We start from the raw sequence: 26,716 nt of genomic DNA on the forward strand, positions 1-26,716 counted from the left end.
TATCTTACTCGGGTGTCGTCCCATCATTTCCCCTTGTCTATTCCTCAACTGGGTTTCTTCTCAACCATCTCCCCCTCCGGATTCACTTATTGTCGCCCTCCTTGAGAACCGGTTTTACGATAAATCTTATTTTGGTACTAATCTGCAATTCATAAGTGTATATGTGTCTCCTTGGGCTAAAACTTTACCTTATTCTCTATATAGCTTTTATAAACGAAGGCAAAAATGCCATGAAAATAGATGATCGTCCCGCGGCACATGCGGCAAGTGCACGATTTGCGCAACACATCGCCCTGGGAATATAGATATACCCAACACGAAATGAATGCATCTGGGACTACGAACGTGAGGGTATCTGGTATAGGGGAAGTTGAAAGAATTTGAATGTATAGAAAGAAAATTGTCAATTACAAGGGATTTTCAGGAGACATGTGCAGAAGGTTGGAAATTGATTTGTTATTCTGTTACTCTAAACTATTCTTTTCCAGTGTAATTGACAATTTCCTGCAACGTTTGATCTAACAAATGCCGCCAATATAACTTATAGCAGTAAATATTCTTGCGCGAAACCTATTCATGATCAATTGATCAGTCAAACCTGATAATTGACTTTTTAAGTGTGTCGTTCTATTATATTTTTTTCTTTTATCGTGTTCGTTCAACGTCCAACGATTCAGAAATAAAACAAAACTCAAACATAACAGATCTGGTAACTTATAATTTTGGAGTTTTTAAATTTGTTTTCTCTTTAGTTTTATTGATTTTGGAAATGACAACAAACTCATTTTACTTAAACACTTGGAATGAATAGCAATGGCAAAAAAAATTAAATAGATACATACGTTTTATGTAATTTAATGACAGTAGGGTTGCCATGATTGCATAGTAGCGTGGAATGCTTGTTTGTAAAGGAAAAGCGATGTAGAGCTCTTCGGTAAGGTTTCAATTTTATTTACATCATGTACATTAAGAAAGAATTAAATTTTCCCACTAACGTTGATAAAAAGATTTGATTACCTAACTTTTTTAATATGGATATCTTACTTAAAGGTCAAGTCCACCTCAGAAAAATGTTGATTTGAATCAATAGAGAAAAATCAGACAAGCACAATGCTGAAGATTTCATCAAAATCGGATGTAAAATAAGAAAGTTATGACATTTCAAAGTTTCGCTTATTTAAAAAAAAATAGTTATATGAACGAGCCAGTTACATCCAAATGAGAGAGTCGATGATGTCACTCACTCACTCACTATTTCTTTTGTTTTTTATTGTTTGAATTATACAATATTTCAATTTTTACGAATTTGATGATTAGGACCTCCTTGCCTGAAGCACAAAATGTTAAAATAATGGAATTCCACGTGTTCAGGGAGGAATGAAACTCATTTCACATGACAATGACGAGAAAATCAAAATATTTCATATTTCAAACAATAAAAAACAAAAGAAATAGTGAGTGAGTGACATCATCGACTCTCTCATTTGGATGTAACTGGCTCGTTCATATAACTGTTTTGTTAAAAATAAGCGAAACTTTAAATAACTTTCTTATTTTACATCCGATTTTGATGAAATTTTCAGTGTTATGCTTGTTGAATTTTTCTCTTTTTATTCAAATCAAGTTTTTGTTGGGGTGGACTTGTCCTTTAACGTTTGTATCAAGTTTTGATGGTGGGGTCAGAAACACATTTTTATCTAGCATGTCTTGTTTAAGTTTCCTGAGTACTAAATAGCTTTTCAAATAGTCAATATGAAGGTAGAATATGTAAGATAATCGTAGGACTGTTTTGATTTGGAGTGTGAGTTTTTTTATTAAATTTATATGATAACAATTTCATCGATTAACACATCTTTATGTTTTCCACAAAATAATAATGAAACAAGATGTACATTTGACATGTGGAGTTTTCAAAATAGTCTTTTAAACCAATATCAAGAACAAATTGCTAATACAACGGTAGTATTGGGGACATAATACATGGTGTTTATTCTGTTCGTAAAATATTATAAGAAATATATTACTAATATTTTTTGTTACATGAGAGTACAAAAGCATTTTGTTATTTTCACGAAAAAAATAACTGTTTTATATTCATGAATGGACTGAAGACAGGAGACATGTTTCGACGCCTCTTTGATTTTATATCAACGCATGAATCTTATACTCTCCACAAGAGGAGGTCCAAATTTCCAGGGAGCGCGTAGTATACGAAATCCCCTACAGCTTAGAGTAAGTGAAATATTTGTGTAAGTTATAAACATATCATAGATCCGGCATAAACCTGATTTCACACCTGGGTAATTTAAACACGAGAGTCATCTCAATTACATTATGAAGAGAGAGTGAAAATCTGCGAGTCTTAATTCAGACTTAACACTAAAACAGGATCGTCGAAAGGTATGATAGAAAGAAGTTAACGGCACACGCTTGGGGCTGCAGAGCTGACGTCGTTAAAAGTAGTTTACACTCGGAAAATCTCTTCTCGAATCTGTCTCTGAGCCGAGACAAAATGATGGACAGCTCTTTATCTTTCTTTCATCCTCAAATCAAAACACCTTCACCATCCGCCCTCCTCCCCCATCCATTTCCCTTTCCTGACAAAAAGTTGAAAATGATCTGCATAAGAGCGGAGCCGAGCAAAATAGAAAACATTTTTACGTGTGTCTGTGTGGTCACTGCCTTATTCAAGGTATAGAACAAGTCATTTTCATGATTATAGAATAAGTAAGCTAATCAGATCATTTGAATTAGTATTCATAATACCCTTGGATTAAGAAAGGATCTTGTCAGCTGAAATGGGTCAATTCGAACGAACTTTAAAATGGCGCCAATTGGGATGCTCAGGTCTAGATGGTTGTCGAATATTTGGGTGGGTTGATGTCGAATCACGAGATCGTTCAACCACCTGCCTGACTCTTCATCACATTAAAAGTTTTTTTTTTCATTCCCGGTCGATCTACGCAATCAACTTTAGTAATCGCTCAATGATGGATGTGGGATGTCAGAAACACACCACCTAATCAACACTATTACCTTTCTCCTCTCCCATCCTGACTGTAATCATCGCCTGATCAACCCAACATATCATCCGAGAGGAGACTCTCTATACGGCAAATCTTTGGACCTATACAAGACAGCATCTTAACTCTCTTTGCGCAAGATGTACCTGGACTTGAATCATATACATGTAACTAAATTGTATAAAATTATTCAAAGTCATTTTCACAATCCACCAAAATACACATTCTACAACTATACAACAGAAACAGAAGTATATTGTTGCATGTCATCATGCTCATAGAGTCGATTAGTTACTTGTACCACTATTGAAGCATTTATATATATGTTCATATGCTAGAAAAACAGTGAAATAAATAAAAATGAGAGAATAATAAATACATAACTTCACTCAATGTCACTCAGAGCTGTCTTCCATTCTGAAAAAAAACAAAGAATAAATACAAAGATTGGAAATTTGCCAGCCGGTTAATTGAACTCGGTCTCGCCTAACTGCTGGCCCGCCTCCGTGGTCTAGTGGTTAAGGCACTGTCATTCAGAGCCAGAGACCCGGGTTCTATTCCCCGGCGCAGACATTTTTCAACCTTTGATTCAGAATGGACGACAGCTACGCATATATTACTTTCTCATTTTCATTTGTTTCACTGTTTATTATTTACAAGAGAGTTGCCACAACTTGTTTGCATTTGTTTTAATTACTCAACATCATGCTCAGAGCTGTCGTCTATTCTGCAAAAGACAAGGAATCAATATAAAGTTTGGAAATGTGGTTTCTAATTTGAAGAAATTATCTTTGAACGAATCGTTGATGTACATTTACATTTTAATGACTACCTCGGCATGCATCTCTCTAAATTTCTCTTCCTCTCGTATATATACACACACACCCACACCCACCCACACCCGACATCGTCTTATACACTCATCCTCCCTTTCAGAACGACATATTGACAGAGCACACAGAAAGGAATCATACTAGTACGTAGTATAGTATACCTGGATAAAGATCAACAAATACGAGACGGGCTTGATCTTGTTTGCACGCCCATGAGTGACCGAGATCTCTCTTAGGGATATTCCCTCGTGTGGCTTGTCATAGTATCCTAGTCCAAGTTTATTCAGACAAACTCCCTGGTTGATCCCGATGCACACACACATACACACTGTCGAAGACAAAAACCAAGGAATAAGTGTATTTTTGTGAGCTGGGGAAAATATATTGTTTGAATTTAACATGAGATAAAGGGGGAATCCGAAGAGATGTTGAAATCTATTCGTGGAGACGAGAGGAAAGACAAGTAAACACAAGTTTCATAGATCCAAAATTAGAAGAGAGAGTGATGGGGAAAAATGTGGTATCAAACTGGGCGAGATTGATCTAAGGAATACTTTAGACGAAGAGGGAGTACATTGGTGAAATATTCAGCGAAGATTCCATGTAATATTCGCCGTCGACAATTCTCAGGAAAATATGTACATTAAGTCAAACTTATTCTAACCATAACCCCAATCATTATAGAAACTCTTTCACAACCCATCCCCTAATTACCATAACCATATATCGTCCGATAAATTAAGACGGGCTTGAATTGTTGCAGATACAAAATATCGGTTGACTATTTACCGAGTATAATTTCAGTCGGTCTCCCATTCAGTTATTTCGAAAGCATGCTTGGCAATCCTTCCCATTCAGTTCCTGTTCGTCATTTAAATAAAGCATGTTTGTTGGGTAAAATATCATCAAACATGGCAATTACGTCATTTTATACCCAATAATGTGTACATTTATATACACGAACATCCATGAAACAAACATGTTCTCTTTTTCCCCATTAACAAACATGTTCTCTTTTTTCCCATTATATATTATTTTTGTTTATTTTTCTTTTCAATATTGTTGCTCCTGTAGAACCTATAGAGTTCAAGATTGAAAAGAATGTATTTATCAAATTCATATCCAATGGTATGAAAGAAGTCCAAAAGATATTAAATGTAAAATGATTGAATGCTTGTTTCCTGTCCTGAAAGACACCAAACTGAATATGATTGTCAATATGTTAAAGTTGTTATTGAAGATTTTAAATTCCTTATAAATTTCTCGGTACACTGCATAAACTCTGGTGTTAATTTAACACCAGCCCGGAATCTACATTCCACACCAAAGAAGTGTTAGACAACACCAGTTTCGTTTTGGTCTAACACCAGATAGGTGTTTATACAACACCAATTAGTATTAAAACAGCATCGGCTTGATTCCAAACTGGCGTTGTTTCAATACTTCTCTGGTGTGGACATTTATAGATTCCGGGCTGGTGTTAAATCAACACCGGAGTTTTTGCAGTGTATAATTATGAGTGAAATTTTTAATGGATATTGAAATTAGCAGGTGTAAGATTTTATTCGCGGAATATTGGCCGAACGAACAAAGTTAAATATCTTAGTCATTATTGACTCATCTGTATTATTCTTATAAATCTTTATAAGATAGTAGCTTTGGAGCGACACCCATCGAACCCTTCTAGACAGACTATTGTTACTTAAAAGTCTGTTGTATTATTCACAATTCTTTTTACCTTTTACTCACAGACCCATTAATCTTTATAGCAGATAGCTTCAAATAAGTAACCTGGGATTATTGTAATTGAGTAATTTTTTATGAATTTGACGAAAGCACATTTCCACTCCTTAATCGGTCATTTCATGATTACTCAACAAGACACTTTAACGAATTTCATTTAACATGCATGATTTATACCTTTTAAGCGAAGAGTATATATTTGATGATCCCAGATTTCGAAACTCTCTTGGCATGCTTGGGGAAATACATTTAAACCAGTCCATCAGTAAAACACTTTTCACCGAAACTTACACAGATCTTAATTTGCAACAATTTTGGACCGCTCAAGTGATTACCGATTCATAAGATATACGTGATTTGATTTGATACTTAATTATCCAAATGAACTCCATTTTCGGTCGTGCATGATTCGTCTTGTCATCCATTTCCCTTTATCATGTTTATTCCTGCTTCCCTGCTCTTTTCTTTCATAGACACTGGTGTCTTGTTGTGTTACCTTCAGATATTCGTGGCAAAATATCTCTTTCCCATGCAGGGGTTCTTATTATATGAACACTAAAACAATGTGGTTTATGAAAATTCCAACAATTTACACATAAATCTTTCGGTAATCATTCAGAATGTGTTCTTGCTTAGATCTAAATGTCATATGGAATTAAAATGATGATATTTGATCACAAATACATTTATTTCGTAACTTTACTACGTCTGTGATATACAACATATCATATTGTATTATGCTATTTTCTGTTAGAAGTGAATGAAAAAAAACGAACTTGAAAAAAAAAAGAAATTGAAGAAAAAGTATTTATCCTTACTTTTATAGCATGTACACAGAAAAATTAAGACAATATTTATCTGAAGGCAGAGTAGAATGAGAATCATTCTGCTGTTCTCATATATCGAACCCTCATATTGCGGCCCTTTTCAGCACTCACATTACAGTTCCACGAGTCCGTTATGGTATTCGTACGTTGAAAGGATGCATGCAAATCTTCCTCAGTTTGGCGCCACGTCTTGCACTGAATATTTGTTTCAAGTACGTTTATTCTTCATTCAGATTGAAATTAAGACCGTTTCATGATGGGTCAGTGCATTATCATTATGGCATCCAAAACAATGTGTTGTTCACACGTTCGAAACATACCAAAGTTTTGTCGATGACATTGAATCTGTTCTGTGTTTTAAGGCTACTGCTATAGGATAAGGATCAATAATACAGTGCGTATCAAAAAAAAGTTTACACTTTGAAAAAGAGCTGGGAATTAAAAAATATACAACATGTGGGTATTTTTTTCACATATAATATTGGTTTAGGTCTCATCTTTCCAATGAAAGTAAAAGTTTTGATAGAATGTTACAATTGAGTGAGCACTGTCCATTTCTGTAAAGCTCGCAGAAATCTGTTTGCGCAGAAATGCTCGTTTTCACGCTGTGTCAAGGGGAAAGGGCAAAATCAAACTTACCCTGCGAAACATTTCTCATACATTTCCCTTGCACTTTTAGTCAATTTAAATAAAACGGATATATTAAAGCATTTTGTAACAATTTTGCCACCCAAATTGAAATTTCAACATTTAGTGAGCACAACCTTTACCCTTTTTGTGCCAGCTGAATCTGAACAATAGTTTACATCAGACATCTCCAGCATTGTTTTTCAATGAGTTTTTATTATTTGAAGTGGGTTTACATTTCATTTTCATCTAATACTTGTTTTTCCACACTTTTCCCAAGCTTGACAATGATTTACAAAATTAAAATCAAGCCTAAGCCAAAGATACATTTAATATTCATAATCTTCCGTCAAATCACTTGTAATTAATTAACTTCATCATTTCATTCGAAGTATTCATTGCCGCTCTGTAATTCCATTCATTATTCTAAACATTTTCGTACTTTTGTTGTACAATGAAAAGATGATCATAAATACTTCTTTAATTCGTTACAATTAAAATCTCGTGTACTTATATTTTTTAGTAATTTTGCTTCAGAGGGACGTGTTTTGGACATACTTATACTGTGCATATTTAATTATTTTTAAGGGAAATATAATTCATAGGCATAGCAAAATTAAACATTTAAGGGTAAACATAAAATTGTCCAATGAGCACAAGTATATAAATGTGTATAACATCTGATCCATGGGTTTATGTAAAGAGCTGATGCATGTTGGGATAGCCAGTGGCGGATGACTTTTCAGACGACGGAAGGATGAAGGGACAAGCTTTACTTGCGGAAATTGTTCACACGAGCTTTGTTTTCTGAAGTGTCGTGTCTAAAGGCGACACATTACTTTAGAAGGTTTAATTTTGAACATCTTCTACCTCTCTTTTATGACGTCTCGATCATTCTCTTGTAGTTCAAATTCATTGTGTTCTCTCTGTATTCCTCTCTTTCTGTCTCTCTCCCTCGCTTTCTTTCTCTACCTTTATATTTCACTGTACCTCTCCGCTACCAGTATACACTCTTCCATGCACCATCAGTAGTCTTTTTGCATTTAATCTTCTACCTTCTTTCTGTCTTCTTTCCCTGGTGTCCTAGATTACATTTTCACCAAGACATTCGTTTTTGTATATTTTGCATATTTGCATTTATATCCAATTTATCTTTCTACTTACTTTAGAAGAAACTATTTACTTCTTTACTTTATATTCATTATTCACTTTCAATAGTTTAAGTGTGTAATATAAACCATTTTAAAGAGCATTATGGTTGAAGGTTAAAATATAGGTTGATGTTATGGGATGCATGATTAAATATACCGTATTCTACTTCTATGAAGATAAAATATGCGTCTGACATTTTCCATCTTTGTATCCACACACAAGCATACACTACCAGGCGAACGCAACACCAGATTACATGTACATACTATCAGCAGATCAGTATTTATGCCTCTTCATGTATACGTATGTACAGTACATCATTATCCCAAAGTCTCCTTACAGTTTATTTTTCTCTTTTTTTATACCACTCGATGTTATCATCACGGTTTATTTCTGGTTCGTCTAATGCCAAATCGTCCAACTGTCAACTCGTCTATTATCATTTGGTCTACCATCAGTTCGTCGACTCACCACATGGTCCACTTTGAATTAGTCCGTCTAATAACCAGTTAGTGCAGTATATAGCCATTTAGTCCATATATACCATGTGGTCTAATTAAACTAAATTGTTAATTGAGCAAAATGAATGAAAAGAAAATGGGTATTACACCAACTGGTTAATAGACAATATGGTAATAGACGAACAGGTGATTAGACGAATTGATGATTGGACCAAATGGTTATTGGATCAAATGGTTGTCAGACGAAATGTTGATGGACAGAATGGCATTAAACTAAATGAAGTTAGACCATGTGGTGACTGGACGAGTTGGCAGTGGACGAATTGTCAATTTACCATCATCACACATCCTCCCCCTTTCCATCCCCTTAACCATCTCCCACCAAACGACACTGGAGGCATCGCTTGCGACTTTGCACTTCCCGTTTAGCCACTGTTCTCCGTTTTTCTCCCGGTCTTCTGAATCGAACCTTTGTAAAGTGTTAAGCGTGCAGCAGTCCCCTATAAATGATGCATATCCGCACTTAATTGATGATGCCGCACTCACACTTCGGCGTGAATTTCAAACGGTAGTCTCTTTTCCTCCTCCTTTTATCAGCCTTTTTTTGGCCTTTAATTTTTGATAAAATAAAACAAGGGACAAAACCGGTAAAACGGAGAAGTCTGTTAGTGTATATACACCCTACAGCTGAAAATGACTTGATGGATAAAGTGCTGGTCCCATACACTAGCTATTTTGCTGGAAGCATTTTCATTCTCTCCCTAAATTCTGTTCAGTTTAGATGCATCACCACATGAATGCAAGTGTAGCGAAGAGACAGGTGTAAACATATGAGGTATATAGCTTGAAAGAAAAACTAAAGATCAACCACTTTCTCTACGCGGTACAAATTATGAAAGACGGTTAATAAACAACCCTTTTGAGCTTATAAAAACACAGATTTCCTTCATGATTTATTCATATTTATGATTAAAATATTGACCCGCTTTTACTGATTGTCATTTTTTTCATCAAGATACTACAATAAAGCTTTAGAAACTGAACATTCTATTTGAAACAGAATACAACACATGCTGTGATATTTTTATAGTAATTATTCTAGTGTTTTTACAATAAAATTTAACAAGTGATTTTCTTTCTGAGCCTGGTTAATACTTAGGTATTAGAGAATAGATGGAGTCCGTGAAATATCCGAAATTATTGCATGATAACTTAGTGCTATTAATAATGGAAATGATTAGGATGAGTCAGAATAATAGTATTACCGTATAGAATTCATAATCGGTGTCATGGTATTATTATTATTACCATAACTATAATCATAAACCTCAATGTCTTCGTTTCACACCGTTTTTATATCATAGTTACAATTGTCATCATCCTAACGATCTTTCATTGGCTATCTGACTCATAAAACAAACAGTAAAGATAAATACACGGATATAGTATTGAAGCAAAATGATGATGGGATTTTAGAATCATAGTGACATTTTTCTTTGAAAAAAAACCCTTCGTTTTTATATTTTTCAAACTCTATTCTTTTTTTAATTTTCCTTTAGTGTTCCATTTTTTGAAAAATATATTTCCTTCTCTCTTTTGTGAACTAGATTTGCTACTCAGATTCAAATGTCATTAATATCATATTGAACATTTCTCCTGTTGTTATACATAGAGGTATATTTTGTTATAAATCATAGTAAAATATTTACCAGTTACAAGCATTGCGTAGACAAGAGATTCTATGGAAATTCAAGATCTTCAAACTTAGAAGCCTTTTACTGGTTGTAAAGCGATATGTATAGCTTGTTTCAATTTTGAATTTTATTGCTATTCTTCTGAATCCAGCCATACGGTCAGTTGACTGGTAGTATTTCATGAACTTCCTGTAACAATGATTCATATCTAGACCGGATAAAAGCGCATTCTTGTTGATGAAATAAGTATGAGAGCACATGTTATTTGTTATCTATTTTATTTCATGTGATGTTAAAGCGGAAATAGGCACAACGGACAGTATTTTTTCTCCAAAATACTTAATAATTTGATCCAAAACAAGATACAATCCATCCAACTTTTGTCAATAAAGCAAGCATTTTCTTTTTTTATTGATTAATTTTTTGATACCCACTCCATAGATGGCTAGTTAATAAAGCTTGCAAGGGCATATACTATTTTATTTTATCTGACATCTGATTTAAAATTACATGCAGGCTTAAATTTGATTTTTTTTTTAATACTTGACGAAAAACAGTTCAATACTGCTATATGGACTTAAAACAAACAACAACAAAATATTTCGAAAATATTGAATATATCTTTTTTAATTTTCAGTATTAAACATTTAAACAAATATTTATAAACAATACAGAATAATTTAAGAATATTTGATTTTGATTTAGAATTGCAAACTATTCACACGTAGATTTTGGAATGATTTCAAGTATAGTTTGATAGGTCATTAAATGATCTAAGAATTATGCTTACCCGTTCGTCGTCCTTGTTTTCACATGCCCGCCTCATGGCCTTATGGTATTCCAAGGCCTAAGAGATCGGATTCATGTCATCCTAGAAATCATATCCCTTTGCAAACTTGAGGGTATGGCTTAATGTTATAGAGGATTGCGTTCGCTGCAGCGATGGTATTTCTTAAACATACCAAACCGGAAAGATTCGAAGATTTTAAATAAAAAAAAATGTGAAAAGATATCTGACAACGATCTGATGATATGGTTTCTTATTAAAAATTCATGAACAAAAAAGTAGTAAAATTGCCTTTTATTTGCTCTGTATTGACAAATCAAACAAACATACTGACCACATAACACAAGTGTCTAGATAATTCTATGTATACTTAACCTTACACACCTTTACATACAAACCCCACGCGAGCACACACATTCACATGCCTTCTTGTAATTCGACAATCGAGTACTCGTTTATAAAAGTGGGGACGTGTGTGTGCGGTCTCATACTCAAAATTTTGAATTTAATCCACTAACCAGGCTCATTTTCGGATACAACGTGAGCATAGTTCGCTAACCGAGGACACTTTCTTCCTCCCCTACACACATGCTCGACTTGAGTCCAACTGGCCGAAGTGAAACTTTTATTACGCATTTAATATTATGAGAGATCTGAAATGAGATGAGAAATTTGTTGACATGGTTATCTGGACCGAGAACGTACCCGGTTCATGGATAACATGTAAGAAAATATCCTCAGAAGTAAATCATTACAAGTTTATACATAATGCATGTATGTCTGCATTTTGTGTACATGTATACAGATCCGTTCCTCTCAAGATGTCATATAAATGGATTCAAGAAGAAAAAAAGGAATTTGTTTTATTTTCGTTTTGTTTCTTGATTCTTTCATTTTTTTCTCAAAGTGTTTTCTATATGCCTTCTTCTTTTTTTTTCTTTCTTATATTTTTTCTTCTTCTCCTCCTTTATTTTCATCTTCTCCTCCTTTCTAAATTCTTTTCAGTATTGGTCTTGTTAGACTTTTTTCTTCTCATGCCTCTAATTCGTTTAAGTTTCTTTTTGTCCCTTTCGGCTGCAATCTCTTGTAATGATATAGCTATTGTACACTATAGAAATGTAGTATATTGATGAATGACGGTTAATCTTATTCCTGTTCCTTTCCTCTTTTTTTTCTTCCTTCAATATTCAGTCAAAGCAGGCGACTTCGCGACCAATGCAGCCAACAACAACGGCCGAACTAACTTCACCAACAAGCAACTCACAGAACTAGAGAAAGAATTTCACTTCAATAAATACCTAACCAGGGCCAGAAGAATAGAAATAGCAGCTATGTTAGGCCTCAACGAAACACAGGTACGTTTTGAAATTGATTTATTCATCTATTTATGTATTAATCAATTTTGTTTGTTTATTTAGTAATTTTCTATTTTATTTATTTTGTTCATACATCAAAATGTCCAAAAGATCAGAATCATAATTATCTTTTTTTTTATCTGATTTTTGGTCCTGGAGTAATTAAAGACAGCTAAAGATTGCTTGACAATAATGAAACACGTGTATTTTTTCATGGTGAGGCACGTAGTAAAAGTAACACAAAACTGTAGAAAACTGTAATGAAAGACTCTAATAAAAATACTGGCTACAATTAAGAAGTCTATAATTATAACTACTGCAAATATTTGATAGAGGTGAGAAATCACATATGATCCTATTCAAATCAAATATTGTATGTAAATTCAATTATAAGCCATGGGAGGCTGACGAGTATTGATTTCATCTTTATTATTTGTACAATAACTTGAAATTAGTGGGTAAACGATTCCATGAAGTATTTTTTTAATTCAAATCCACCAATTATGAATATGAAATAAATTAGGAAGATAGACATTTCAGATTGCTACTTTCTTCCTGAATCGTATTTTAATTGTTAAAGATAAATTCCAGTTTTGGTAACGATCTTAAAATGACTTTTTACAGAATCTAATATAATGACCACCCAAGTGTCTGTTTGTATGAATAAAAAATATATGCCAAAGGATTCTGGGAGAAATGGTGTAATTGCTGAGAAATAAGCAAAATAAGCGCGGATTCGGTCACTTCCGTCGGGTCTTTATTTCTGTAATAATAATACACTGTCCCACGTGTGCCTATCTGTGTTGGTGATCTTCAGTGTGAACGTTTTTCAACTTAAATTTCAAGATTTCACAAAGTTCAGTTTATAACTGTACCAGATCTAGATCCTCGATGATATACTGACAATTAAGCCTGGTTTTACAGACTTTCTCATGAAATCAGTGTTTACTGCAACTACTGGTATTTCTCTTTAACTTTGTTCGGTACTGAATGTAATCTATCCATACTATTTATTTCATTGGTTTTTAATTTAATTTCTCTTTGAATACGAATTTGAACTGAAATAAATATTATAAATTTTATCACATTACCCTTAACAATCATCTTCTTTAAGAGCAACATGAACGCACTCAAGAATATTCTTTGTGTAATTTCTGTTACCATTCCATTTACAGGTAAAGATTTGGTTCCAGAACAGACGGATGAAGGAGAAGAAGAAGATGAAAGAATGCATCCCTCCACCGCACCATGGTCACTCTATGTCTCACCTTCATCATATGCACTCATCCGTTGCCATGACAACCCCATCATCACTATCTGTCCACCAGGCATCGCCACCCTTGCCGCACTTTACGGGAGCTCTTCCGGGTCAGACTGTCTTATCCGGTGGGTCACCGCTAGGAGATTCAGAACTGAAATCAGGCAGCTACTGTGGGCATGCGCACCTAAGCCACACTGGTTCCGCCATGGTCATTACAAATGGAACTTAAAAACTTTTTTGCATCAAGAGACACTGACATTCCTCGTTCAATTTGTATCATACAGAGTTAACTTTGTGGCTATTTATGAACTTTATCTGTTAAAAAGAAGATGTTTTTCAAGTCCCACCTAAAATGGTGCTGCGTGGAGAGGTCAAGTGATATCGTTGGAACAGTGCTGGTAACTCCTTGACTGGACTATCTTCTGCCATGTCTATACCGTACTGTCAACACGGTCCATCAAAACTTCGGGATATGCTGTACAACATACCCTCGATGAAAGTTCTTTAGATATCACCAGTTTCCACGACGCCACCACGGACTTCATGATAATGGTAAAAAAAGAATGTAAGCTATGGCGATTAATCAAAATATACATCTGACCTAAATGTAGGTTATATATTTATAAAGGAATTTTCACCTCCAGATCACCCAGCTTTTGTAAATCCTGAATCAATTAGTTTTTATGAAGAGTATTATGCTGTCTACTCTTAAATTTTCGGTGTGTTATACGTAGATACTTGCCAGTGGGTACAACGCAGTACAACTCGTTTTAAGGTGCAAATTGATTACGACTATAGATTCTTATGTCGCGTTTTATCATGCTTAACATGTTTGGTAGTGTCTCAAGACAATTCGGTTGTTTTTTTATTTTAAAAAGGTGGACTTAGCACCTTTTTTACACGTTAACCTCATATCTCATTTCTCAGACTGGACTTTGTGATTTAAAACAACCTGAAGCGATGCATATTTTCCCAAGTACCAAGATTAGTTAATTATGTATACATATATGGTTGTATACACTAAACGAGAATGCGCTCACTTAATACTTTGGTAGTGAAAGATGAACATAACATGTACGCATTGAAGCTTCTTTGCAGTATTTCACAGTCAAACGTATGGAGATGAAATATTAATATATGTATGTCCAAGGCAGCTCACGCTCACAGCGATCAAAACATACGACGTAGAAAACAATAAGAGAATCATAACTTGGTATTCTGGTCCGTAAGCAGAATCCTATCTGGAAAAGGAGAGACAAGACATACCAGGAAATAGATTGTGACTACTGGAGAATAGTAGTCAGAAGAGCGCAATCAAAAGGTGTTATGGCTTCCACTTAATCGGCTGCTCCATGCATACAATGTCCAATATGATTAGTCAACGTACAGTCTCATCAGTATTCCCTAATTTTTGTCCTGATGATTTCTCGAATGACCTCATGTAATTTTGCTAATATTCCTTTCTATGAGATAGCTGAGAGAGATGATGACTGCATACAAAAGAAGAAAGTCATTATTGTTAGATGAGATGCGATGATCTTTTTGTGTCTTTTGTCATGTTTGTAGTTGATGTAGATTCGGAAGGGCCATACATTAAAGAACGCCAGTGAGTACAGAGATGATATAGATATTTTCTTCATGATTCAAGGTCAAATTCGACTTAATTTACTTGATGTGGATGTTAGCCGATAACCATTTGGAATATTTATCAATGTCTTAACTAAATAGCCAAGACAAAGTAATTGTGACGTAAATTTTTAATTCGAGTTTTATTTCACACACATACTGACATTATGCTTTTCGACCAATAACCCTGTGAGCGGTCATCGTTGTTGTTGGATTATGGGATGTGACATGGTACAAAATAATAAATATTAAACAAGTATAAGGTGTTGCATAACAATAAACCATTTAATACTATTAATCTATATATTATATTACATTCTATTAAAGTTTCATTTTATTCCACGTGGATTAAGTTATCATTATGCAGGAGATGTTAATGTCTACATACACGATACAACATTGCCTATCGTGCTAGTTACTCCTGTCATGAAAACAGTGACATAAGGATGGGGCTTAATTCGTTTATGGAATCACAAAATTGTAAATTCTAATTAATTCTCTGATAATGAAAATATTATGGTGGGGATAGTTTGGGTTCATTGTCAGGGTGATGAACCGTGAAAGCTGTGTAAGGCATAGAGATGACTTGTTTGGCAGTTGACACTGTAACAGCTGAACTCATTTAGACCACGTCCATGACAGACATCTTTCTACCAAGAAGGTGTGACGAAAATTGAATGAATTTTAAAACTAGGCCGATGGGGCTATGTTTCTTGCTAAATAAAGTAGTATTACACCGGAGATAGATGCATCTCTATATTCTAATTGCAAAAGCCATGTTTAGAGTGAAAGCGAAGAGAGAGGGCAATAATTAGCCGTCTTGCTCTGTTTCGGGGTCTCGGCATCGATTGCTTTACTAAATAAGAAGGCAACATTCTGCGTCATTCCACCATTTCCTGCTAGTAAACTGATTAAAAAGTATTTGCATTTGGTATTAATTATATGTATCGACCGTTCTATTGTACTACACTAGTCTTAGATCGGTGTAGTATTACCATGTTTGATAATTTATATCTTCATGTAATCATCAAGCCCAGTCAGTTATCGACGCAAACTGATATAACTCGTATATACAACAAACAACTTTAACATGTATATACATCTATTTATACATTATGTGCACCTGACATAGGCTTACTTGTCCTATTATTCCATTACCAATTTTGCAAGAGTGCAGTTTGCTAAAATATTTTTTCGTCTTTCATATTTCATGAGAGCCCCAATGCCATTTTTTGTTAATGTGTTATCAACATCATAATCAAAACATTTCTTATAACAAGGTTTGATATTTCTCATCATGAATCTACTTTAGATTGAGACCTTGTACTGCTAACAATTTAATTAATTATTTAATAATTCTTCATCTAATTCAAACACTTATCATATATTAACCAATTTTAAAATAGTATTCTTCTGAGGATGGGCTACTTGAGGTCATCTAGAATTACATAAAAAGCAGATGGCGCCGAGAGGGAAGTTGTAAAAAGTAGATTAATCGTAATAACGTCAGTTGCCTCGCGTAGTCCTGCGATGGCCAGTACGTGCATCCCATACGCAAGAAATGAGGTTAGTGCCTGACCATTAGATTCTGTTGTATGAAATGAAAATTCAGGCCAGCCAAGATCAGTCGTGTCTCTTACAGCTGCGATGAGCAAACAGCAGAATGGCGAAAATGAAAAAATAACGAGGGTCAGTGACCATGCCCAAGACGATTTTCACGATGTTGAAAGAATATAACAGTCCTTGTCAGTGTATACAATCAGAGCCTCAGTTCACAATAAGTGCAAACAAAATGTCTGAATATTTAAGTAGTGCAAGACTGACTCTTCTCTCTTCCTCTCTCTTGTCCTTTTCGGTTCGCTCTATATTTTCGTATATTCTAGTCCATCTTTCCTTCTGAAAGTTTCATTATCATTTGATCTCTTAATCCTATTTAAGTTTAATTTTCCTCTTTTTCTTTTAATTTACTTTTTCTTTTCAATTTCCTCTTCTTTCTCGTTTATTTCTCCTTTTTTGTCTTACTTGTAAGACTTCTTTTTCTTGCCTTATCTCGAAACCCAAATGTTCACACCACATATTTTATCCTCTGCAGACCCAGTGGACTCAACTTACAATATTTCATGATAGAATCTTTTGGCTCCCCTCTACAATTGAGATTAAAAGAAAGATATGTTTGTGGTGGTGGAGTTATAGTTGTTTTATTGTATGAACAGCCCTTGAACGAGCCTGTCCCCATTCCTGTCCTTGGTATTGACGCTTTCTATACAGTGGTTGAATACGCACCGCCACAGCGTCGCCTGCTTGTCAACTCCAACACGGTCTATCGCAGACTACTGGTCTCGATAGAAAAGCGTCAATGCCCGCGCCCGTTCGCCAAGTTGACTCATAAATTGATATGAATATAATCATATTTGCTACCTCCTTGTTGTGTCACCATCAACTCCTTTTCATGTCACCATCTCCACGAGGATTGTAAACGTTTTCCTCCTCGATGGAGCGAAGTAAATACAATCTAAACCAGTGCTAGCCATAACTTACCCAGTTTAATCCGTAACATATTAGACATGCGTTGGCACCTTTTTGAAAAGAAATGCATCGTAGCTCCATTGTTTTATCGACATGAGGCGCGTGTGTGCGTTCATGATCGTCTGCACCGTGGTGTACCACTGTCATTAAGAAGGTGTCAAAATCAACATTCCGAAACGGTGAAAGAATTCATGCGAGAGAAAAGGCCATTTATTACATTTTACAATGTAGGACTACCACTTACTAAGACGAGATGGTAAACCCATTGAAGTAAAAGATGGATATTTCATGGAAGATTTCTCATTTAAGACCAGTCATTGATCAAAATGTATTTCAGCAATTTCATGAAGACCTTCTTTTTTTAATGTAACGAAGTATCTTGTTTCATCAGTACTCAGATATCTTAAGTCTAAATCTTGGCAGTTATAAGCTTGTTTCCTTGTCATTTTTTCTGTTAAAAACAGATGTAATGATTTTTTTAAATCTGCAATTTGAAATATGACTGCGCAAAATAGTACAACAAACGGTTATTTATATCAATATATTTTTAAAGATGTAGACATGGTGAACGGTGTCGTCTTGGGTCTAGATTCACTCAAGTACATTCATTGTGAAATCCCTGTTTTCCCAAAACATTCATTTTCGTGTGTGCAATTTGAAGCCCTCCCCATACCGTACTGCAAGAGGTGAATATGAAACACAGTTTGTATGGGTGATAATTACTCATGCATCATCATAACGAGTGGTCAAAGGAATCTGTAGACAGGCTTACAAAAGAAAATATTTGCCCAAGACTCATTTACTTCATAAACGTCTATCTTCATAAATTATTTAATAAAGCAGCGATATATGGACGAACTCCGTATGGTTTAACTTCGTTTTGGTTCATGACCACTGTAGTCATGGCGAAGAGTTATTAAGGATTATATTTATGTAAAAAGATTGTAAAGTACTTCGTATGATTCGTTGGATTTGTGCAATATTTGAATGCCAAGAAGCTTGCTTTTGTTAACTTTGACTTGTCGCTAAATCATGATTTCTGTGAAGATATAAGTTGTGACTAATGCTGTGAGGTGTATGAAATGAAACTCAGTTCCGTCTGCATAACAGCTAACTATTGAAGCAGTAACAGTGTGGTTGAATTAATATGAATTGCTTTGACAATGAAACATATATATGTAATAAAAATGATACTCTCGAAGTTCACATAATTGGATACCTAATTGCCAAAATGTATGAAATATTCTTCATTAGCCCTCCTGAAATATTGTTATCATATTCAAAGTCCCGATGTTTAAAAATGTCTTCTAGCAAGTTATATTTGTGGAGTGCACTTTGTTACTAACATTCTATTTCTCGAAAGCCCACCTATCTTTTGTGCCAATTCATATTTACGTGTGAAGGAAAGAAATACCCCCCTCGTGCTTGATTAAGTGTAGTTCTATGCCAATGAATATCAGTCGGAATGAAATGGTTCGAGTTAAGTTATCTTGTTATTTTCACGAAAATAACGTATTTGCAAACTCAGGATACAGTCCAAGAAAAAATGTACAACGTATTACCTTTTGAATCATATTGAAGTAATGAGGACAATAACGTCAAGTTAATTTGTTATAGCAATGTACCGTGCTTCTTCAATTTATTAAATTTACAATCATTGCTTATATTTTTGTCTTCAAGTAAAATTAAATAAGTAATAGATATTGTTGTGAAAATGTTACATGGTTAGCATTACTTGCAGACAGACAGGTGAAGTATACACTGTGGACGTGCCAAAACAAAGCGAATTACTTGAAGAATATCTAATTAAGTTTGTATAACCATTTCAAAAGCAGAATACAGAATAAGAATATTAACTATGTTATGCAAGATTATGTATCATCCACCGATATTTGTTTTACTGAAATCAATCTTTCAGGTATTTTACTGTTTGATCCTCATAACTATGTGGATATTATTTATTGCTGCAGCGATGAGTTTGACAAGTGAGTTCATGGAATGTTTCATAATTCTTTAAATCTAGCACACCCTTTGAATGTACATATTTTTGTGACGGGTTTTCTTTTTAAAGAAGCAAATTGATGTTTTATGTGTTTCAACTGTGGAAACTTATATTCGACCATTGTTAAATATTGCCAAATATTGTATGATATTGAAAAAAGAAACACAGTTTGTTCGTTAATGTGTGTATCAGATGACAAAAATAAAGAAATAATAATATAAATGTTTTTCATAAGACTGATTTAGTGATTGCTTGATCGATTGATTGATTGATTGATTGATTGATTGTAGATTGATTGATTGATGATTGATTGATTTGATTGATTTGATTGATTTGATTGATTGATTGATTGATTGATTGATTGATCGATTGATTGATTGATTGATTAATTGATTGATTGATTGATTGATTGATTGAGTGAGTGATTTATTGATTGGTTAGTTGCTTGCTTGGTTATTATTATTATTATTATTATTTGTTTGGCGTCACCTGTGCCTGGGAGGCAAAAAAGCGAACTGAATCACTATGACCCGCAGGTCTCTCCTCCCGATATAACGGACTGGGGGAATGAAGGTGGACCACTACAACGGACCATTTAACGTCCTATTCGAGGGACGGAGTGTTTGCCATTGTAACATAGCCTGCATCTATGAAACATGGGAGAGACGTTTACACACAACGCACTGGCTTCAGTCATCCGCCCGGGGTGGACTCGAACCCACGATCTTTGGTTCGACGGGCAGACGCGTTACCGACTGAGCCAACACCGCTCTCTCTTTGTTGATTGATTGATTTATTTATTGATTGATTGATTGATTGCTTGAGTGAGTAAGTGAGTGAGTGAAGGAGTGAGTGAGTTAGTGAGTTATTGAGTGAATGATTTTTTTAGATTAGTTTGTTGCTTTGTTGATTGATTGATTTAGTGATCAGTTAGTTGCTTGGTTGGTTTATTGATTAATTGATCGATCGATTGATTGAGTTAGTGAGTGATTTAGTGATTAAGTGAGTCTTTTAGTGAGTGAGTGAGTGTTTGAACGATCGATTGATTGATTGATTGATCGATCAATCGATTGATTGATTGAGTTAATGAGTGAGTGATTTAGTAATTAAGTAATTTTTTTAGTGAATGAGTGCTTGATTGATTGGTTGATCAGAAGGTTATTGAAATTTAACATTCAAGTGGGATTACGCTCTATGAACATTTGTTTTATCCTCACGACTTTTATGATCTTTCCGTAAAAAAGACTGATTTATTGATTGATTGATTGATCGATAAATTGATTGATCGATCGATTGATTGATTGATCGATCGATCGATCAATCGATTGATTGATTGATTGAGTTAGTGAGTGATTTAGTAATTAAGTAATTTTTTTAGTGAATGAGTGCTTGATTGATTGGTTGATTAGAGGGTTATTGAAATTAAATATTCATGTGGGATTACGCTCTATGAACATTTGTTTTATCCTCTCGACTTTTATGATTTTTTCGTAAAAAAGACTGATTTATTGATTGATTGATCGATAAATTGATTGATTGATTGATTGATTGAGTGAGTGAGTGAGTGAGTAATCTATTTACTGATTCTTTTATCCTCACGACTTTTATGATTTTTTCGTAAAATGAAAGGGTTCATTATACCGTAACTTTAGTAGGAGCTAGATAATGATTGATTGATGATTTATTTATTTGGACTTCATAGATGACATATAAAACTAATGCGGCGTATGCCTGGTTGTTTTTATACCCAAACTCAATTGGTCTAATTTGCACGACTCTCTTTAAGGAAATTAATGTTTAATGATATTTATCGAATGATTATTTTGATTGATTGACTGATTGATTTCATTTTTTAATTGCTGAATGGCTTACTGGGTAATCAGTAGATCTATCGACGCATTTTCTGCTGTTTGAAATTGAAAATGATGATTATTGATTGATTCTTTTCTGTTATAACTCGTTTTAAACATGACAGGATTTTTTTAGAAATTCAGAAAAAAATGAATAATTGATTAATTGAACATGGACTATTTGGCTTAATGATGATTGTTTTACTTACTAATTGAAAAGTCAGTGTAGATTTATTGAATCATTATTTGTATTTTACAAAAATATTGATTACCATTCAATTTCTCAAAGGGATAATCAAATTACTTGATCAATATATGCATACAGAACTTACACCATACCATTTGCTATTTTCAAATAAGTTAGTTATAAAAATTATGACATTTTGTTCGTGTTTATGTACAACATGCTTAGCAGAACCATGAGAATATAACATGCTGAAAAGGTAGCGTTTATTTATAACATTATACGTGAGAAACATACAGCAGCCTTAGGTCTGAGTCATCAATGTAACATATTCAGTACTAACGTACAGCACAGTCTAAAGGCATCAGGGTAATAAAATGCTCTTCGTTATTTCGAAAAGGGAGTCAGAATCTTTGGAGAAAAGGGTTGACAACTCTCTAACTCTTTATTCATCTAAACTGCTTTATAAGACAGAGAGAATATTCTTTAAAACAAGTTCTTAAAAATAGCCGTTCTGAAGTCGGTGAGTTTAATGTACATGGCCTAATAAAATAGTCAAATCAACATATTTTTGCGGACTGTAACATATTCACCGACACATATTTTGACCAGTCATTTTTTAAAGACTATATCGCAAGCCAAAACAACTGGAGCGTCGTGGCCCAGTGGATTAATCTTCTGACTTTGAAACAGAAGGTCGTTGGTTCGAATCACAACCATCGCGTAATTTTATTCACATTTAGCTGCGCTCAACCCAGGTGAGGTAAATGGGTACCTGGCAGGAATTTATTTCTTGAAATGCCTCCGCGCTGTAAAAGGCTTCGGGGTTAAAGCCAGGGTAATGATCTTCAAAGTCGTTTGGAAGCACAAAGGGATGTTATGACATAGTGTGATATGCGCTATACAGTACGTATCAAAATAAAGGTAATCCAACTTTAGAGGGTTTAAATTCAAAGCTTATGTAATTTCACTATTTTAATTCACCTAAATATGAAAGAGGAACTTCCCAGCTTTTCATTGATACCCTATTTGTACCACTGATATCATGCTTGACCGAATGAATCAATGCTGAAGACAATAGGTACACATTCCACTTTTTGCAAGTTTTTGTAAGCTAGATGAAAGGGCAAGGGCTGAGTTAAATACTTTTACGGAGGCCTGGACTGGCTGAATTCTTTGTCTTTGAACATGGCTACTTTGAATAGCATTTTGTAGGATTTGATAGTAATGAATACACAAATGAAAGGGTTGCTTTCCTCATGTTTCAGACTGATAGTCTGTAGTAGCTTATGTGGGTTACTTCTGGTCTTGTACTACACAACTATCCTTGAAAAATGGTTCAACTTACAGTTGAAGAGCGAATCTTCCTGGTGACCACATTTCACCAAACACGTAGTTTGCAGAGGACTCGAGAAGCTTTCAGGGAACGTTTCCCAGAAAGAGTGCCTCCAGCAAACAAAACAATCTGGGCGAACGTTAGGAAATACCAGGAGCATGGGACCAGCCTCAATCGCAATAAGGGCAATTCTGGAAGGAGGCGTACAGGGCGGTCACAGGAGAACATTGAAGCAGTAAGGCAACAGCTTTTGGAACATCCCAGGGACACTAGCGCAAGACGAAATGGAATTGGATTGCCTTCGGCAACATTTAACAGAATAACAAGACTGGACCTTCACATGCATCCATATCATATACACATGCGCCATCAGCTTTTGCAGGGTGATCTTCCCAGGAGGCTGGCATTTGCTAGATGGTTAATAGGCCACTATGAGAGAGATGTCAATTTTATTCGGAATATCATTGTAGGTGACGAAGCTGCGTTTTCCATGGATGGCAAGGTCAATACACACAATGTTTTGGAATATGCACTGGCACGACATCCTCCAGAAATCAATTATGAGGTTAACATGAGTCGTCAAAAATGGACAGTCTGGGTTGGACTGTGTGGCAGTGGGCAAGTGATTGGACCTTTTTTCTTTCGAAGAAATGTTACTGGTCATATGTACTTGCAGATGATCAATGAGGACGTCTTGCCACGGTTAGAGGAACATTTTGAGAGACAAGTTCGAGGAGTTTTCAGACAGCTCTGGTGGATCCAAGACGGTGCCCCTGCACATCGTCTCATCGCTGTCCGAGATCGACTCAGAGAACTCTTTGGAGATCGAGTCGTTGCCCTGAACCATGAGGTAGAATGGCCTCCAAGATCGCCCGATCTCACGCCCTGTGATTATTTCCTTTGGGGACATTTAAAAAACAAGGTGTTTGCAACTCCTCCCCAAGATCTTGACGATTTGCAGGGCCGAATTCGACATGAAGTGGATGCTTTGCTATGGTGAGACGAGCTTTCCAGGACATGGTCCGTCGCTGCAGGCTTTGTGTGCAAAGGGAAGGAGGACATGTTGAAGGTGTGGGTGCATGATAGGTAAGAGTGAGAATTTAACCTTCTAATCATCAGTTCAAGAAATGACTTGATTTGTCATTGTAAAAAAAATCACTTTTAATGAACTTGAGTCTGCAAACCATCAGTTATTTATGTCACCCATTTTACCAAAACTTGCAAAAAATGGAATATGTACCTGTTGTCTTTCAGATCAATTTATTGGTCATTCGTGGCATCAGTGGTGAAAGTAAGGTATCAATCAAAAGCTGAGAAGTTCCTCTTTCAGGTTCATGTAAATTAAAATTATCAAATTAAGTAAGCTTTGAATATCAACTCTCTAAATTTGGATTACCTTTTTTTTGATACGCACTGTATAGACAAGAACTGTGTTATTCTCACTAATGATAATATGGAATTTAAAAACTGGGAAGAATCATGATACAACGGTCTAAGTTTCGTGCATTTTCACTGCTTATTAGCTATTTTGCTTTATTAACATTTGAATTCGTGATCCTCGATAATGGGTTTCATTGCGCTTGTCAACAAACTGAAATTTTTGACGTCATCCTTTTTGGTTTGGGTTGTGTATGTAGACAACATTGATTATTGACTTTGTGAGTGCTTTCCGAATTACGAAATTTACATTTTGATAGAAAAAAAAGATATTTAGAGCATTTCCTGTTCATATTGATGACGCCTTCACTAAAAAAAGTGTTTTCTTACAATGAATATTTAATTGACTATTTTTTTATCACTGAAGCCAATACGTCAAACTGTTAGGTATATATATATATATAATTAAAAAACTATATTGTCTACATATACAACCCCAGCCTAAATTCTATATATGACTACCACAATCATGAATGTTATTATTTCAGTTCTTGTCACTGTGAGCTTTTGTATCCCTGAAGAAGACGGTCGTGTGTTTAACGTCGAAAATTTGGACTTCAAAATAAACTGTTGGAACTAAGTACAATGCATTACCACTTTGCCTCATTAATATATATATATTTTTTATACAAAATATACCAGAGCTAAGTCTTGATTTAAATATTTTAAACAAGTCGCATAAAGAAACAAGTTGGCCCTCGCCCCCTATCGTCTGTCTCTGCCCTCGATCCACCCACCCATATCACAAACACCATGATCACCTGTAAGATGTTAGTACATATGTTCATCATCCCCTTCGGACCCTTGCCTACCACTGTCCATGACTTTGTATTTGTTCCGATGTCGCTGCTACTACAGCTACTCATCAATTGCGTTTATTCCTAACGAGTAGGGGTCATACAAGAGCTATTCCAATTTAGCAAAGTGAAGGACATTTGTGTTTAGCCAAATAAAAGAGACCGATGCCTTGCCGGACAAGACAAATCTAAGATAAGGAATAAAGTAGAGAAATCTTTTTGATATGTCCCTTCTTTCGAATATGCACAGCAAAATCTGTGGTGTTAACCGGTGTACATAGAGGACCACACCAGTCATTTTACACCGGTGTTGAATTGACAGTGTTAGTTTAACACCTACAGGTATTATTACAACACCTTTGGTTGTTACATTTACACTATTTGGTGTTATGTTTCATCTCTAGGGTGTGACTTTAACACCTCAGGGTGTGGTCCTCTATTAACACCAACTGATGTCAGTTTTAACACCACAGTTTTTACAGTGTGGTAAAATAATAAACGTATTTATAGCTGAAAATACCCCCGCTGGAGAGAACAGTATCCCACAGTGTGTGCCACAGTGTGATCACAGTGTGGAACACAATTATGTGAAATCACCTTCACACTGTTAAATTTGAGCATTTCAACAGTGTGAATTACATAGTCACACTGTAGAGGCTGCCACAGTTTAAAAACATTATCATACTTTGAATTTGAGCATTTTAACAGTGTGAATAATATTTTCACAATGTCCTCTATATGAACTCACTGTGAACACACTGTGATGACTTTGTGTGACACTGTGTTCAGTCCAGCAGGGACACACAGAGGAGCGTGTAGTTCAAATTTATATTTTAATCCCTGTTTTTAATGCATCATAACAGAGTAATGATAAGATGGGAATATTTAAATCACAAATTGATAAAAGTAAGCTCTATCTTCAGTCATGGCACATAGACTCACTGGTTGTTGAAATAATGAACAAATGACATACCTCTCCCCCTCCAAAAACAACATCAATAAGAAATATATAAATTATTGCCACAACCAAACGAATTACTCTACTCTTTATCCATGTTATAAATAGTGTATTCCAGGTTATGTGTGCAAGATCCTATCTTAATTTGTCAATGACAAGTCATGTAATATTTAAAGACTTAAGTTATACCTCTCATAGTCCCATATACCACATTAAGTAGAATGCGAATATAAATTA

At 35.0% G+C, this 26,716-nt stretch overlaps 1 protein-coding gene across 1 annotated transcript; it reads left to right on the forward strand.

Annotated features, from left to right (window-relative positions):
• The first annotated feature begins 12,280 nt into the window (after positions 1-12,280).
• LOC121411999 (homeobox protein Hox-B1-like) lies at positions 12,281-16,049 on the forward strand. Its single transcript, XM_041604912.1, has 2 exons — positions 12,281-12,502; positions 13,678-16,049. The coding sequence occupies exons 1-2, from the start codon at positions 12,281-12,283 to the stop codon at positions 13,990-13,992; spliced, it is 537 nt and encodes a 178-aa protein (XP_041460846.1). The 3' UTR covers positions 13,993-16,049.
• Positions 16,050-26,716: the final 10,667 nt, after the last annotated feature.

Source organism: Lytechinus variegatus, chromosome 3 (genome assembly GCF_018143015.1).
Source record: "Lytechinus variegatus isolate NC3 chromosome 3, Lvar_3.0, whole genome shotgun sequence".
Classification (NCBI taxonomy): Eukaryota; Metazoa; Echinodermata; class Echinoidea; order Temnopleuroida; family Toxopneustidae; genus Lytechinus; species Lytechinus variegatus.

Excerpts from the sequence above, each read along its gene's own strand:
- LOC121411999 (XM_041604912.1), top strand. The coding sequence starts at position 12,281 with ATGACGGTTAATCTTATTCCTGTTCCTTTCCTCTTTTTTTTCTTCCTT. Across the intron at positions 12,503-13,677 it reads TAGGCCTCAACGAAACACAG|GTAAAGATTTGGTTCCAGAA; the intron begins GTACGTTTTGAA and ends TTCCATTTACAG.